The sequence below is a fragment of the Halichoerus grypus genome, chromosome 2 (assembly GCF_964656455.1).
Source record: "Halichoerus grypus chromosome 2, mHalGry1.hap1.1, whole genome shotgun sequence".
Taxonomy (NCBI): Eukaryota; Metazoa; Chordata; class Mammalia; order Carnivora; family Phocidae; genus Halichoerus; species Halichoerus grypus.
In genome coordinates this window covers 176,586,588-176,604,265 of record NC_135713.1, presented here as the reverse complement: position 1 = coordinate 176,604,265, position 17,678 = coordinate 176,586,588, and the positions used below count along the sequence as shown (strand labels likewise).

General features: G+C 37.5%; 1 protein-coding gene across 5 annotated transcripts in view; it reads right to left on the bottom strand.

The window, feature by feature from the left end:
• TRIM37 (tripartite motif containing 37) overlaps positions 1–17,678 on the bottom strand; it is a 185,973-nt gene that overhangs the window by 44,026 nt on the left and 124,269 nt on the right. For all 5 annotated transcript variants that reach the window (XM_078064549.1, XM_078064567.1, XM_078064561.1 and 2 more), the window contains 2 exons: positions 16,087–16,172; positions 6,314–6,508 (listed from right to left, as the gene is read on the bottom strand). In XM_078064549.1, the coding sequence (XP_077920675.1) occupies positions 6,314–6,508; positions 16,087–16,172 (281 nt within the window). The remainder of the gene's footprint in view (positions 1–6,313; positions 6,509–16,086; positions 16,173–17,678) is intronic.

Genomic DNA, 17,678 nt, shown 5'->3' with positions numbered 1-17,678 from the left:
AGAGAAAGTTACAAGTCATGTTCCATTCATGATAATGTCAATATATGCAGACTTGATGTGTAAAAAAGCTAAAGTGCTTTAGGTGGTATTAATAATAAAAGCACACATTAAATTCCATTAATGAAAATAAAGATAGCTACAAGTACCCTAACTTTATTCATACCTTCAAAGTTAGAATCTGGTTCACATGATAACCACTCAAATCTGAATTAGTTATTTAATTCTAAAAGTTTAAAAAAGCTGCCCTACTGCCTATGCTTTCTTCTTTATACTTCTCCATTTTTCTCAAATTTCCTACACTGAGCTTTTATTATCTTCATAATTGAAAAAATGAAAACAACCCAGAAGCCAAACAGTCAAATCTGCTATACACAGTATGTACAAATACACATATTCCAACTAAGTTTAAAAAGTTGTCCAGCTATTTAGTGCCATGGAACATCATAAAAGAATATTTTCCTGTCACTGAGTCTTTGCAGTCTCTAAAGTAACAATGTTTTCTCTCTTCCCAGAGAAAGTAGCTGTTTTTCAACCCACCCCCCACCCCGCAAATACTAAAAGGAGAGGCGTATTTTGAATATCAAAGAATGTTATGACTGACTCAAAGCAAAAAGAAACCAAGCCCTACAAACAAAAAATGGGGGACCAATGGGCACTAACTAGACATCTGAACTTGCCTACATATTGCAACAACCTTCTACCATAAAAGAGGGAGTACAGTAAAAAGTAGATTAATTATAGTGTGTTCAATAGCCATTCCCCCACTTCTAACTTGCCAAAAGGACTCAGATTGTGTTCAGGTGTCAGGTGGTAGGCAGCAATGTGCTCAAGGAGGTTAGATTCCTCCTTTGGCCCCAGGGCATATGGGTCATTCCTCTGACAGTGTTTAGGGAGGGTACATGACTCACTTCCAGCCAAAAGTCTTCTGGGAGTCTTCTATCTTAATAGGAGATTTTATTATCTTTGTTTATTTAAGAAATATCCATAAGAAGCTTACTGAATTAAATTAAGTCATTTAATTCTCTCTTATCAATCCTCTGAGGTAACTAAATTCTATTTTTATCTTCATTTTATTTTATTGGGGGGGAGGGGCAGAGGGAGAGAGAGAATCTTAAGCAAGCTCCGCGCTCAGCACGGAGCCTGACATGGGGCTCGATCCCATGACCCGGCCAAAATCAAGAGTCAGACACTTAACTGACTGAGCCACCCAAGCACACATAAAAAGAATTTTCTATAAATGAGGTGAGTAAGTTGAGATTTTAGAAACTCAGGATTTGGTCTCAGATCTACCATTTAGTTGCTGTAACTTTAGAGAAGTCCACCAACTTCTGAGTCCATTATTTATTTATAAAATGAAGACAATAATATACACCTGACAGGGTTGTCACCAGGCTCAAAAAACTCTGTTTATGAAAGCGTTCTGTGGTGTAGTCCCCATCCAACCCCTTTCCACAAAGGTGTCAGAAATGTTTTCTAAAACCCTAATCAGATATTACTTTCCTGCTTAAAATCATTCATGAAAGCACCAGCATGGCCCATTATCTGAGGCCCCTGTCTCTCAGTGGCTTTATCTTCTACCTCTACCCCAAATACATCCCAGTGTTTTGGTATAACTTGCAACTCCGTAATACACAGGCAATGCTACACTCCACTCCTGTACTTTACACATGCCCTATTCCCTTCTCTCTCTCTCTGTTAACCCAAACCAGAGGAAATCTGAAATGTCTACTCCTTCAGGCACCTAAACCACCGAGAGAGGCATCTCTTCTTCCAAGTCAATTCTTACCTAATTTTTTATAGTACTTGGAGCATACTTCTATTGTAGCACTTGTCACTTCTTACAGTAAGGAAGACAAACATATAGACTGTGAACAACTTATGGGGGAGATTACATCTTAGTGATCTTTGTATTTCAGGCAAAACAACTTATGGCACAAAATATTCAAAATGTTTTGCTAAATAAAATCTTGCACCCCACATCTACATGGACTTAAATATGAAAATCTATATTAACCCACATGGTTCAGTTTATTATTACTAGAAACTGACAAGGATTTTAAAAAGTAAAAATCCCACATGGGAAAATTAAAAAAAAAATTAATCAAGCCTCCTTAATCTGATAGACAACTACTGAGCCTGTTTCAAATGCTAGGCATTGTGCTGGGCAGGGAATACGACAGTGAGTAAGATGAACCCTTGGTCTTTGCCCTCACAAAGCTCACAGTCTAGCTGGAAAAGTGAAAAATAATTTTAGTACCATGTGATAACTGCCAAGACAGGAAAGTGTAATGAGATCTTATACCACAGGAACCTGGCAATTCAATACTGCACTGAAAATAAGCATTCCTGAATGTGCCAGGTTACAAAGTTAATTAGAATTGAGTCTTGTCTGTAACAATTCTTTCATATCATTCAGTTATGACCTTCAAGATTGACAGTTCTCTAAAGCCTCTCCTCCAGACATCAGTATCTATCAATGCTACCACCATTCTGGTCATCTAAGCTTCTTCAGAGTCCTCCTTACCATATTCCATTCAGTTGCCAACCCTCTAACTTGATGAGATTCCAAATATTACCACTGCCATGCTACAAGTAAAATCTTAATTATATATAGAGTAGATTACTGTATTCCTTAGAGGTTAAGTGGAACTTCTATAATGTCAGAAGATTCTGAAGACCTTACCTCAGATCCACCTATTTTTCAGCATATGATGACTGAGAAAATATCCAGAAATGTATGAATTTGCCCTCTCATACTAAGAACCACTGAAATAAACTTCTACAATAATACCCTCCTCAAACTTCCATTTCTGATAGTTTTCTGGGCACTGCCAGCTTTCTAAAAGCAGCTTGAATCAAACCACTCCTAAACTGCAACAATGGCTCCCCAATGCCCACTATGCATCATTCCTCAGGCTAGCATGCAACACCTTCCACAGAAAACCTTACCTGACTTTCTATTTCTGCTTACTACTACATGTACCATAAAATCTGGTTCAACTATATCATCCGTCATTCATACCCTGATGCCTCTTAAAATACTCCTTTTTACAGTAGGGTAGTTAAGAACATGAACTTGCAGTGAGTCTGATACATAACAGGTTCACTCAATATGTATTGAAAAAAAGAATTAGAGGAAAATAAAGGAATACTATGAACAAGTCTATGCCAACAAATTTCTGATAACCTAGATGTAATGGACCAATACCTTGAAAGACAATCTGCCAAAAATCGAAGAAGAAACAGACAGTATGAAGAGGCCTATATCCACTTTCTATTATCTCCAAGAAGAAGTAGAGGGAATACTTCCAAACTCAATCTACAAGGCATTATTCTAGTATCAAAACCAAAGATATTACAGGAAAACTACAGACCAGTATCTCTCATGAACAGAGATATTAAAATCCTCAGCAAAATATTAGCAAATTGAATCTAACCAGGTATAAAAAGAATTATATACCACAACTAAGTGGGATTTATCCCAAGTATGCAAGGCTGGTTTGACATTCAAAAATCAATAAATGTAATCCATCATATCATATCAATAGATGCAGAAAAAGCATTTGACAAAATCTAATATCCATTCATGAATTAAAAGAAAAAAAAAACAACTCTTAGTAAACTAGGAATGGAGGAAAACATCTTCAACTTGATAAAGAACAGCTATGAGAAACCTATAGCTAACATCATACTTAATGGTAAAAACCTTGAAGCTTTCCCACCAAGATCAGGAACAAGGCAAAGATGTCCCCTTTCATCACTCCTTTTCAAACTGTACTGGAAGTCTTAGCTAATGCAATAAGATAAGAAAAATAAAATGAAAGGTATACAGATTGAGAAGGAAAGAATAAACAAAGAACCAAAATAAACATTGAAACCCAAGCAAGCATTTTAATAAAAAGAAGGCTGGATCTTTCTGCAACATTAGCTTTTAATATTCTCTCACAGATATGTTATCTTCAGTTGGTTTCCATGACTCCATTTTCTTCGTTTCTCTCCCTTCCAAAGGCTCTTTGATCTGGTTCATCTTTCACACACTCAGTAAAAACAGACGTTCATCAAAATCATGTCCCTGGCCCTTTTCTCATTAAAATTTTCTTAAAACTCTCTCTTCTACAATCTTACTCCCTTAGTTTTAATTATCCAGTATCACCTCTAGGCAAATAATTGTATATATTCCAGTTCTTAATTTTTAGCTATTAAGCATCTCTACTTTGATATCCCACTGGCATGTCAAACTCAAGATGTTTAAAGACTTGCTCTTCCTCTCTACTATTCCCCCTCCCTTCCTTGTCATCAGCATTTTGAGCACCTGGATTTAGAAAACTAATTTCTGGATAACGGAGATATTCTGTTTACAGTTTGCATTCATTTTCCCAATGACATTGAATATTTTTCAAAAACATGATTTTACCTATCTATAAAATATGCATGGCTAAACTAGAATTTTTTTTTTTTATTAAAGATTTTTTACTTGACAGAGAGAGAGAGAGACAGCTAGAGAGGGAACACAAGCAGGGGGAGTGGGAGTGGGAGAAGCAGGCTTCCCTCTGAGTGGGGAGCCTGACGCGGGGCTTGATCCCAAGACTCCGGGGTCACGACCTGAGCTGAAGGCAGATGCTTAATGACTGAGCCATCCAGGTGCCCCTAAACTAGAATTTTTTAGACATAACTGTATTGCTGGATATTTTCAAACAACTCTGACTGTTTTCTCTTTGGGATATACTCCTAGAAGTAAAGTTACGGGATTAAAGGACAGAGGTATTTTAAACCTAGTGCAAAAATTTCCTTCAGGGGCGCTTCAGTCGCTCAGCTGCGTCTGACTTGCTTTTGGCTCAGGTCATGATCTCAGGGTTATGAGACTGAGCCCCACATCAGGCTCCATGCTGGACGTGGAGTCTACTTGAGATTCTTGCCCTCTCCCTCTACTCTGCCCCCACTTGCATGCACATGCACTTTCTCTTCCTCTACTAAAAAAAAAAAAAAATTCCTTCAAAAAGGTTAAACCAATGTACACATCCACCTGCAGAACCAAAACTTGTCTGTTTCACTATCTTTGTAAATAACACAGGTTATAATTTAAGCAAAACCTTTGTCAAGGTGTTAACTTTTTTTTTTTTTTTTTAAGCTATTTCTTGGGCTGCCTGGTTGGCTCAGTTGGTAGAGCATGTGACTCCTAATCTCAGGGTTGTGAGTTTGAGCCCCATGTTTGGTGTAAAGATTACGAAAAAAATAAAATCTTAAAAAAAAAAAAAAAGGCTATTTCTTTGTTGATCACAAGAACCATGTGTGATTTTTATTTTCTTTGTAATTTTCTGTATTTTCCAAATTTTCTACAATAAAAATACCTAAGAATAATGTAAAATTATATACAATGTGATAAATTTTATAAAAGTACAAATACAAAATGTACTTGGATCACAGATAAAAGGCAAGTATTTCATAACATTACTGAAGACAGCCTTTCAAATTAAGGACCCAGACTTCCAGGAAGTATACCTTAGAAAGAAGAGGCCTAAATAATCCAGGCTCTGAGATCACCGCCCCCACTAGAGCAGCTCTGTGTTTTCTACACTGAAGCTCTGCCTCAGACTTTGAAAAATGAGTTTTGCTGCTTTAAAGAAGCATCAAAATCACTATTCTAAATCACTGATACTTGATTTGTGTAATACTATTATTTAAGAAGGTAGGAAAATATTGAGTATATATTAGAAAGTTTTCTAAAAAATCGTTTTTAAAATGTGGCATTTAAAGGTAAATCCTTAGCTGTTCAAAATGACTATGCCTAAGAGTTTCAAAAAATCCAGGTTTGACTATACATCTAATGTGTGTGTATATACATCATATTAAAGTAACGCAGATATAATTTCTAACAAATAACCTTTGCAAATAAAACACTGATGCTAATTGGTATGCATTTTTAGGCTACAGAACATCAAAGCATGAAACCATCTTTTTCTATATTCCATTTAGACAAAGTTCCACTTAGAAGTCAGGGAATTCATGAAAAACTCTGAGTTTTCACAGAGGACAACTGTGCTTCATACAAATCAAACTGTGAATCAGACACAATCTAAATGTCAAATCATATACAAACATTCTAACAGGCATTAAGACATTATTGCACAAAACACCACTGAACAATGACCAAAAAATATGATTAATATAAATGTCAATTTTATGACATATAATGAAAAATCAATTTGCTACAGAAATGTCCTGTGTTCCAACACTTAAATGAGACACTTGGATTAAAATCAAGAGTTGTTCTCAAGAATCACAGAAAAAAGTGAAATTATTGTTAATATTTTACCTGCGGGTTGCAAAAGTGAAGCAGGTGGGCGAGGCTGTAAGCCCCACAAATTTTCCATACTATTCCGGTCCTTAAGGTCCAACAAATGTATTAAAATTAACGGATCAATGTCTAATAAACTACTGGTAGCAGCAGAGCATAAATGTGCTCTTCTTGACATTCTGTTACTGGCACCCACATAGCCATGGTTACTGCCTGCAAAAGAAATAGAGATGTAGAAAATGCATGCTACAAATTTGCACAAATTTAATTAAAAGAAAAAGTAAATTGGTTAGTGTTGTTTGAATACTTGTCTATGGACCTATCTTTTAGGAGTTGGTGTGTCAACATGATGAGAAGCAGAAAGGAGAAACCAGATTGCCAGAGAGGTGAACACAAGCATAGTGACTAAGCACTGGCCTCATTACTATCCAGAATTCAGGAGGAACCCTCAACCCCATCCTTAGCCCTAGAAATAAAAAGGCAGTAGCATACACAATATATGCAATCAGGGGGATGAGGGAGAAGAAAAGGAGAATATGTCCTATAACCCAGTGGTCTTGAAAGAAAGACAAATCCCCATGATATCACAAGTCCCAAGGAACTAGACACCAAAACAGTAATTTTCTCGAGTTTTCAGACTGAAACTTGTTAATGACTGATGGACAGATAGACACCTATGAGCAATGTCATATCTGCATCACCTATACTGGACTAAGCTCCTTAAGCTAAAGAAACCATTTGACTTTTCTCTAGTGCCTAATACAACACCTACCAAATATTAGGTATGGAAATGGTGGTTAAACTAATCTCCCTCAATAAAACTATTTAAATGTATTCTAAAGAAACCTAAAATTTAAAAATGTTACATGCACCAAAGTCTTAAAATAGATAATATAAAAATAACACAAAATAATCAGGTTCTGACTATTCATGAATGTTTCAAAAAGATCTAAACAGAAGTAACTTAGGAGAAAAATTCCAATTATTCAGAAGCTTCAAGCCAATTATTTACTTATATGTATTTCATCTATATTCACATCCTCACCTTTTCCAACTTCTTCCTCTTCCTCTTCTAAGGATATTATCCTACTGCAAATTTTTCTTTCCAGACTCAGTACACCCCCCTGCAACTCCTTTTAAAAAAATAGCAGAAAACTCTCCTTTTCCTCAACTGCTACAAAGGTGCTCAGTGCATCCAAGGAAGGCGTTGGAGTGAGGCTCTCACTTCATTTGGTGACTAGCCATCGTGCCTGGCAGCAACACTCAGCATTCACCTGCACCACGGCCACCAGCTCAGGAGCTCACCTGCATCTACTTAGCACTCATCCTGCAACGATGATGAGGTAACAGCCGTAGAGGATAAGATCAATGTCCTCATTAAAGCAGCTGGTATAAATGTTGAACCTTTCTGGCCAGGCTTGTTTGCAAAGGCCCAGGCCAAAGTTAGTATCAGGAACCTCATTTGAAATGCAGGGGCTGGTGGACACCAGGACACCAGGAGGAGGTCCTGGCCCCTCTATCCCTGCTGCCCCAGCTGAGGAAAAGAAAGTAGAAGCAAAGAACAAAATAAAATAAAACAAAATAAAAAACAAAACAAAACCAACAAAAAACTATCTGCAACAGGAATAAAATATAGTTGTGGATAGAAGAAAAAAAAAGAAAGTGGAAGCAAAGAAAGAAGAATCTGAGGAAGTCTGATGATGACATGGGCTTTGGTCTGACTAAACCTCTATAATGTGTTCAAGAAAAAGCTGAACCTTTAAAAAAAAAAAAAACAGCAGAAAACTATCCCCTCTCCACCTTGAAACAGTCTTAACCGTTTTCCTTTACTAGGAAGTTTCCAAATAGGCTGCATTTGAGAGGAGTTTTAAACATTACAGATTGCTAGCTCTACCACAAATGCCTAAGATTACGGGAGTGGGACCTAGGATCTTTTTCTTAAAAAAAAAAAAAAAAAAAGCTGCCCAGGTGGTTCTAACTGGATAATAAGTTACTCAGTAGCCCTGTGTACTCTATCTACTGCCCTGATATCTGGTTCTTCATTAGAAATAGAAGTTGCCCATTTTTCCACAATAAGTGGACCCATTTAACACTAGCACTCTTCAATTTCTCAATGCTCTTCCAGGCCTTCACCAAAACAAAAATTCCTTTCTTTTGTGGTTTATGCCCTTTGGCTACTCCCTCCCTCCCATGTTCCCAACCTTTCTACTCACTATCCAAAGGCATCAAAGACTTGAGCATCTATTTCAGTTTCCCTTTCTCAGAACTGATATTGCATTGTTCTGGGTGGTCTTTCTGTCTCATAAAAAGTGTACGGCCTAATAAATGCTCACAAATTAATGGTGCCCCCAAATTCCCCCATGTCTCCTGAAATTGCTCACTAACCTTCCTCTCCAAAGGTAACCTTCATCCTGAGTTAAACACCATAATTTTGCCTGTTTTTGAACTTTATATAACTGAAATGATACAGTATGTGCTCTAATATCCTGCTTCTTTGTTCAACATTATGTTCAGGAGATTCATCTATACTGATGTATGTAGCAGTTTATTCACTTTCATTCTTGCTGTGTGGCATCCCAGCAAGATATATATGAATATATCCCCGTTTCTTTCTTTATTCTATGTGGAAAGAATTTAGGTTGCTTCTAGTTTTTTAGCTGCTAAGAATAAGGCTACTGAAATTCTAAGTAGATTAACTGCTCTTGAAGGTCACATGAAAATATAAAACACCTCATAAAAAAGCAAATGAATCAGTGACAGGTTCCTTGCCTCCTGAGCCAAGCCCCTGCTAAAATGTTACACTGATCTACCCAAGTTCTTCATTTTATCATAGTGCCTGTATGCAGTAGCATGACATTCAAGGTCCTACACAGTCTAGTCTTAAACCAGCTTTTTCCCATCTTTTGTTATAATTTACATTTGTCATAAATTACATTGTTATAAATTACATACTGGCAAGGTATGAGAGTTTCCATCTCTCTACATGCTTGCAACATTTAGTATTGCCAGTTTAAAAAATATATATATATTTTTAAAGATTTTATTCATTTATTTGACAGAGACACAGCAAGAGGGAACACAAGCAGGGGGAGTGGGAGAGGGAGAAGCAGACTTCCCGCCAAGCAGGGAGCCCGATGAAGGGCTTGATCCCAGGACCCCGGGATCATGACCTGAGCCGAAGGCAGACGCCTAACAACTGAGCCACCCAGGCGCCCCTTAAAAAATATTTTTATATATTAGCTGCTACAATGGGTGTGCAATGGTATTTTATTGGATTTTTATTTGGCACTTCCCAAAAAAAATAAAGAAAAATGAGCCTCAGAGATCTGTGGGATCTCATCAAATGTACCAACATATATATAACAGGAGTCACAGAAGAGCAAAGAGTACAGATGAAAGAAAAATGGTTGAAAATTTCCAACGTATGATGAAAAATGTTAATCTAACACATCCAAAAAGCTCAGCTCAACAAACTCTATGTAAGATAAATAAACTCAAGAGATCCACACTGGGACACATCATCAACTTGCATTTCTCTGATAAAAGAGTTTGAGTACATTTTAAAATGTGCACTGGCCATCTGGATAGCCTCTTCTGTGAAGTGTCTATTCCAGTCTTTTGTCCCTCTTTTTTTCCTAGGAGGTAGTCTTATCTTTTTCTTATTGATTTACAGAAGTTCTTTATATACTATGGAAAGTTTTAGAAATTTTTAATTTACTCTAATAAAAGTTATGTTTTTTGAAAAGAAAAAATCAATGCATCTTTCTAGAACAGACTATACACCTGAGATCTTCTAAGCAGTTAGATATTATGGGTCTAGAGATCAACACATGATTTTCCCACAGGTCTCTCAAAATCAACACTGATCAAACTGAATATATTATGTTCTGCTCCTAGACTATCTTATGTAAGTGCACAGCCTAACCTAGAAACCTTAAGGAATCATCCCCACATATCCACCAAATCCATCCCATCCAGTTAGATTCCCAAGTCCTATAAATTCTTTAACATCTTTCAACAAATTTCATCTCCACCCCTACTGCTATTGCCTTAGGTTAGGCCCTCATAATTCTCCCTCCTGAAACATTTCAGTAGTTTTCGAACTGATCTTGTCTTTTGATTCATCTTCCACTATGTAACCAAATCTGACCAATGTTTCTTTTAAAGACCTTTAATGGTTCCACAGAATAAAGTCCAAAATCCTTAGCCTAGCAAATGAGACTTTCCATTACCTGATTTTGCTTCTTGCTTACCAATCTCACATTGGCCTGCCCCCATATAAAGTCTCAATTATTTGAAGTTTCCTAAAAGAACAGTGCTGCATCTTTTCCCTGGAATGCCTTTGCTTTCTTATCTCATTATTTCCCTGCTCCTCTAATGAACTCTTAGCTCTTCTTTCAAGAACAAAATCAAGCATCACTCCCTTTCTAAAGCCTTTCATCCATTCCTAACAAGCTGTTCTATTTTTGGTGTCACCCTGTATTTACATCTATAATCACAAAGTTCTGTAATGACTAGTGCTACATTCTCATTTTGGAGATGATGCTCATTCATCTCATAATCCTAGTGAACAACAATGCCTGATACCTACTGGGCATTCTTTAAACATTACTGGAACAAGTAACCTTAAAAATTCTTAACCTGGGGATGCCCAGGTGGCTCAGTCAGTTAAGTGTCTGCCTTCGGCTCAGGTCATGATCCCAGGCTCCTGGGATTGAGTCCCACATCAGGCTCCCTGCTCAGCGGAGAGCCTGCTTCTCCTTCTGCCTGCCACTCCCCCTGCTTGTGCTGTCTCTCTCTCTCTCTCTCTCTGATAGATAGATAGATAGATAGATAAATAAATAAAATCTTTAAAAAAATTCTTAACCCGAAATAAGTCACAAATGTTCTTTTATAAATAAATAACCTACACACTGTCAATTTACAAGTGTGTTATATTGCTAGAATCTTTTAGTTATCAAGTATTAGGTTTCATAAATCACACATGTGAGGCAAATATAAAACAGATGTTTCCTATTCAGTTGATTCAACTAGCTAATGTTCTAGATTAGAATGATACTTTTTGCAGGCACCTGGGTGGCTCAGTTGGTTAAGCATGTGCCTTCGGCTCAGGTCATGCTCCCAGGGTTCTGGGATAGAGACCCGCATCGGGCTCCCTGCTCAGCTCACAGCGTGCTTCTCCCTCTCCCTGCCTCTCCCCCTGCTGTGCGCGCACGCGCGCACTCTTTCTCTGTCAAAATCTTAAAAAAAAAAAAAAAAAAGAGAATGATACTTTTTATTTAGAATGATACTTTTTCAGCACATAATTTTAAGCATAAGTTTTTCTTGTAACTAAGCCAAAATAACTGAATAAACTAAGCAATTCTTGAGGGAAGAGGAACCTGAATCATTAAATAATTATTTCAAGCTATAGTCTTATTTAAAACAACCTATACAATGAAATTAAGTAAATATTATTTTACTTCATACCTAGGTTCTGTGTAAGAAAGATCTTCTACTTAATGGACAACTTAACATCTTAATTGACATAATTCTTTAGATGATAGTATGGTTCTGAAATATGAATCACAACAGGCTTGAAATGGACCTTCCATAATTAACATATAACAATAAATCATTCCACACTCAGCCCCACCTCACCCTTAATTCAGCTTTTATTTTCTTCTTTATATATTAAAACTTTTCATTTTACAAGTTTTAGGTTTATAGAAAAGGTGCAAAGATAATTCAGAGCATTCCTGTAAATCCCATGATCCACTTTACCCACTGTCAACAGCTTTCATCACTATGGTACATTTATTACAACTAATGAATATTGGTATGTTATCATTAACTAATAAATTCTGTACTTTATTCAGATTTCACTAATCTTTCCCTAATGTACTTGTGTCCCAGGGTCCCATCCAGACCATCAAATTACATCATTTCTCCTTAGGTTCCTCTCGTCTGGGGCAGTTCCTTAGAATTTTCTTGCTTTTGATGACCTTGACAGTTTTGAAAAGTACTGGTCAGATATTTTGTAAGATGTCCCTCAACTGGGATTCACGTGGTGTTTTTCTCATGGTTAGATTGTGTTTATGGGTTTTGGGAGGACAACACCATAGATGTTAAGTACCATTCTCAACACATCATATCAAGGGTACCTGCTATCAACATGACAACATGGATGATGTTAAATCTGATAACCTGGCTAAAATAATGTTTACCAGGTTTCTCTGGTATAAAGTTACTTTTTCCCTTTCTAGACTGTATTATAATGGAAGCAAGTCACTAAGCATAGCTTTTAGGGGTAAGGGAGTTATGTTCCACCTCCTGAGAAGGCGATATCTAAAGAAATTTGCAATTCTTTTGTATGTGTACTGTCTTACATATCTTAGCTATCTGTTCATACATTAATTCACCTTTAGATTATAAATTACTTAAGAGTAAGTCTTTTTCATTGTATTTTCCAGAAATCTTGATATAGGCATTCAACAAATGTCTACAAATATTTAAAACTCCCAAAAGCATGTAATAAAAATTGACAGGGTATGATTCACTACTGTATCCTCAGCACCCACAATTTAGTGTCTGGATTATAACAGGTCCTCAAAAACTGCTGAACTAATAAATTACAATTTTGGAATTACAGAACATAAGCATCATGAGAACAGAGATGTCTTTTTATTCAATACTGTAGCTCTGGATAATAAAACAGTATACAGTTCCAGTTAAGTAGCCAGTAAATATTTGGTGGATGAATGAAGAAATTGAAAAAATGTAACATTTTGTTTATCCACTACCCAGTATGTGTAAAAATGTTTCATATTAGAATTTCCCTATAATACAGTTTAAGAGAGGAAATGATAGATTTAATGAAGAAAAAATACCTGCAAGTTTGAAAAATATTCAGTAACCTTGACTCAGTACACCCATCTTCCATTTTATACCAAGATAGCTTCTGAATTTTTCTATGCTATTTAAAACTCTGAAAACTACACTCAACACTTAGTAAAATAAAGTGTATTCAGGGCGCTTGGGTGGCTCAGTTGGTTAAGTAACTGCCTTTGGCTCAGGTCATGAACCCCGGGTCCTGGGATAGAGCCCTGCATCGCGCTCCCTGCTCAGCGGGGAGCCTGCTTCTCCCTCTGCCTCTGCCTGCCACTCCCCCTGCTTGTGCTCTCTCTTCTCTCTCTCATTCTCTCTGACAAATAAATAAATAAAATCTTAAAAAATAAATAAAGTGTATTCATTCAATATTTATCTGTAAAATATTAAATGATTCCTTATTATATTGTGTTAAATGCCAGGGATATAAAATTAAGATGCATATTATTTCTTGGCACAGAGCTTCATGGAGCTCAGTGATAAAAGGGAAAATAGGCAGCTAAATAAGTAATTACAATATTGTTTAATATATATATTCTAATAGGTTAACTTGAGAGAGCAGAAAAAGATACACAGGGCACACAGTTGAGGAGGGCTTCCAGGAATAAAATACAACTAAAGTGAAGAAAAAATAGGAGTTGACTACGCCCAGCATGAGAAGATAGAAGGAACATGTTAGGAAGCACATTTGAGGGGAAACACATTTCTTTCCTCTGGGCTAAAAAATGACACAGGTGAGTGCGAGAGAGATAAGGCTAAAGAAGTGAGTAGGAGCCACCATATGAAAGGCCTTCTGTACCATTCCTTAAGTAAATGGAATCCAATAAAGAGTTTTAAAGTAGAGGAGTGACATGATCAGATATAAATTTGAAGGAAAAAAACCAACTCATCCTGAACTCATGCTGTGGGAAATAGAATGGAAGGGAAAATAATGGATACAAGGAACCCAGATGGGAGGCTGTTTTGAAAGACAGTGGCCTAGACTAGGAATGGCAAAGGAATGGGAAGTAACAAATGAATTCATGCACTGTTTAGGAGGCAGAATCAACAGATTTGGGTAATGTATTAAAAGGCAGAGTCTGAGTGAGGGGAAAAGATGAAGATGTATAACACTATCAATCACTAAGATGATGAGCTATTACTGACAGGCAGGATGGCATAAAAAGATAATGATTTCTGTTTGTGAGATGCTGAGTCTGATAACATCAAAACCTGACTGCTGGGGTGCCTGGGTGGCTCAGTCCTTAAGCGTCTGCCTTTGTCTTGGGTGATGATCTCGGGGTCCTGGGATCGAGCCCACACTGGGCTCCCTGCTCCTTGGGAAGCCTGCTTCTCCCTCTCCCACTCCCCCTGCTTGTGTTCCCTCTCTTTCTGTGTCTCTCTCTGTCAAATAAAATCTTAAAAAAACAAAAACAAAAACAAAAAACCAGACTGCTACATGGGTCTGGAAGTCATGAGAAAAATAAAGGCTAGAGACAGAACTTGGAGAGTAATCAGTATATAGATAGAATTGAAATACAGGCATAAATGAGATCACCTAGAATAAAGTGAGGAGCAGGAAGAGTACAAAGTATGGGTGGAAGTTGAAATGCTGAAGACTAATGTTTAAGAGGTGCTAAAACATGCTATAGAATATGCCAGTGTTTGTACCAAGGGCAACATCAATAAAGCACAAGCAGTACAGAGCTACCTTATAATTCTTCTAACCAAGATTAAACAGGTCCATGGGGCACCTGGGTGGCTCAGGTGTTGGGCGTCTGCCTTTGGCTTGGGTCATGGTCCCAGGTCCTGGGACTGAGCCCCGCATCAGGCTCCCTGCTCAGTGGGGAGCCTGCTTCTCCCTCTCCCACTCCCCACTGCCTGCTGCTCCCCGTTCTTGTGCTTGCTCTGTCAAATAAATAAATCTTAAAAAACAAAACAACAACAAAAAACAGGTCCAAGAACACAAAAGAAACACGCACTATTTGAGTCACTTCATCCCAAGAGGAGCAGGAGCAGTGTGGTCTGGCAAAAAAAACCAAAAAACAAAAAAACAACAAAAAACCAAAAAAGCAATACAAGAAAAAGATGATGTGAAGTTCTAGTCCGGCTCTACCAACAACTACTTATGAGATCTAGGCAATTAAATCCCAAGTTTATTCCATGCATAAGTTGAGCTCTCAAAAGGTCCTCTATGGGGCACCTGGGAGGCTCAGCTGGTTAAACAGCTGACTCTTGATTTCAGCTCAGGTCATGATCTCAGGATCGTTGGGATTGGGCCGCACATCGAACTCTGTGCTCAGCAGGAAGTCTGCTTGGGATTCTCTCCCTCTCCCTCTGCTCCCTCCCCCTGCACGAATATGCAAATACACTCTCTCAAATAAATAAATCTTTAAAAAAACAAAAGGTCCTTTGTAAGTCACATTCCATGAATCTATTCAGATTATTCTATAGTCAAATTAGATATACAAACAAGACTTATATATCCTAAAAGGATAGTGTATGATTGTAGAGAAGACCATGAGCTTTGGATTCAGACAAACCCAAAACTCTAATCCCTAAATTTAGTAAATTTGAAATGAAATTTACTAAATTGTGAATGATAGCAAGGTGCTTAATTTCTCTACCGATCTGTATAGCTATAAAAAGCAGGCAATATTAAAATCTATCTCACAGAATGTTATAAGTTAATGAGATAAGGTACACATGAAGTGCTTTTGCACAATGCCTGGTACATAAGAACATTTACCAAATGTTAGCTATTATTACTATTTCAAATACACTCTAAGATATGTGTACACACACACACACACACACACACACACACTATATAGCACTTCCAATACCACGGGCCATGTAGAGCAGTGGCTGCCATAAAATAAAATATGATACAGTCAGAGAAGAGGAAAGAGAAGATGCAAGCTGATGCATCTTGGCCTCTATACCCGGTGGTCCTGCAGCAGCTGCATCTTCCATAAGTTCTCCCTCTTCTAATTCCATGTTGTTGTATTCCACATCATTTTCTCCAGACCTAAGAATATATAAAATTCATCATTCCTACAGAGTAGGGACAATTAAAATTATTTGTCACACCTCAATGAATTTTATAACAGTAGTGCATAGCTTTCTGCTGTGAAATAAGATGGGATATATTTCTCAATACAAAAATGAGGAAAAGACTTTTGTCATTATCACATGTATGGGTAGTGTTCATGTTCAAACTACCTTTTAAAAATACTAAGGTTGGCAACATTTAATTTTTAAAATAGAAAATCTGAGAACCATTGTAAGCAGAAGAAATTATAGCTTCAAACACCACATTTTAAGGTAAAAAAAAAAGAAAAGATGATCAAATTACTACATATGATTAAATATTATTTTCTTGGGGCACCTGGGTGGCTCAGTCAGTTAAGCGTCTGCCTTTGGCTCAGGTCATAATCTCAGGGTCTTGAGATGGAGACCCGCATCAGGCTCCCTGCTCACTGGGGAGTCTGCTTCTCCTTCTCTCTCTGCCCTTCCCCCTGCTCATGCTCCCTCTCTATCTCAAATAAATAAATAAAATCTTAAAATATTTTCTTAAAATGATATTTCAGAAAGAGGGTATTACCTCCTACCAAAGTTTTCAAAGTCTCTCCTATCAAAAAACACTATTACCTTCTTTTATTTTTAATTTAAAAATTTTTATTTACTTATTTATTTAAAGTAAGCTCTATGCCCAGTGTGGAGCTCGAACCCCAAACCCTGAGATCAAGAGTCACATGCTCTACCAACTGAGCCAATCAGGCAACCCACTATTACCTTATTGTAATGACAAAGTACTATATGGAACAGCACTAATCAGTGCTAGTTTGGGGTATTTAAAGAAGTCACAAGATCAGTTCCCAGCTTGGAACTCTGCAGACCTGCTCCATTGACACCAGTAAAAATTATTTTTAAAACAGTCATCTAGAGTCCCTGGAAATGGTTATAAGAGCATACAGCAAATGAAAAAACTTATCAAGAAAATGTGCTAAAATGTGGTAAAAACAGTGAGTCTGAGGTACTTAAACAAGGACTACTTGCTCTTTCTTCCCCTCCCAATTCAGTGATACAGAAATTCCACTCTAGACTGGTACAGCCAAGAACATAGGCCTCCCAAAAGAAGGGCTATATTTCCAGGAGGGTAAAACATCAGCATTTCTCATCCTGCCCCTAGCTAACAGATGCTGACACTAAGGTCAGGTAAATGTGATCAAGTAGGAGGATACCTTTCTTCCATCCAGACCCAAGGCTCCACCCTTGGGTGTAGCATACTGAGAATACTGGGGCCTGAATCAGTATGCCCCAATACACTCATAAACGGAGGTCCTAGGCATGAGAAGACAAGCTGAGAAGATCTCAGGGTACAGTCTCTAACTCCCCCACCCCCACTGGTTCAACTACTAAAACGGGAGAAATTAGCACACCTTTGTCTTCAGTCTAGCTTCAGAGTTCTGACTCAGATTTTCCCTGGAGGAGGAACCAGGCTGAAAAACAGCCACAGAGAAATATACAGCAT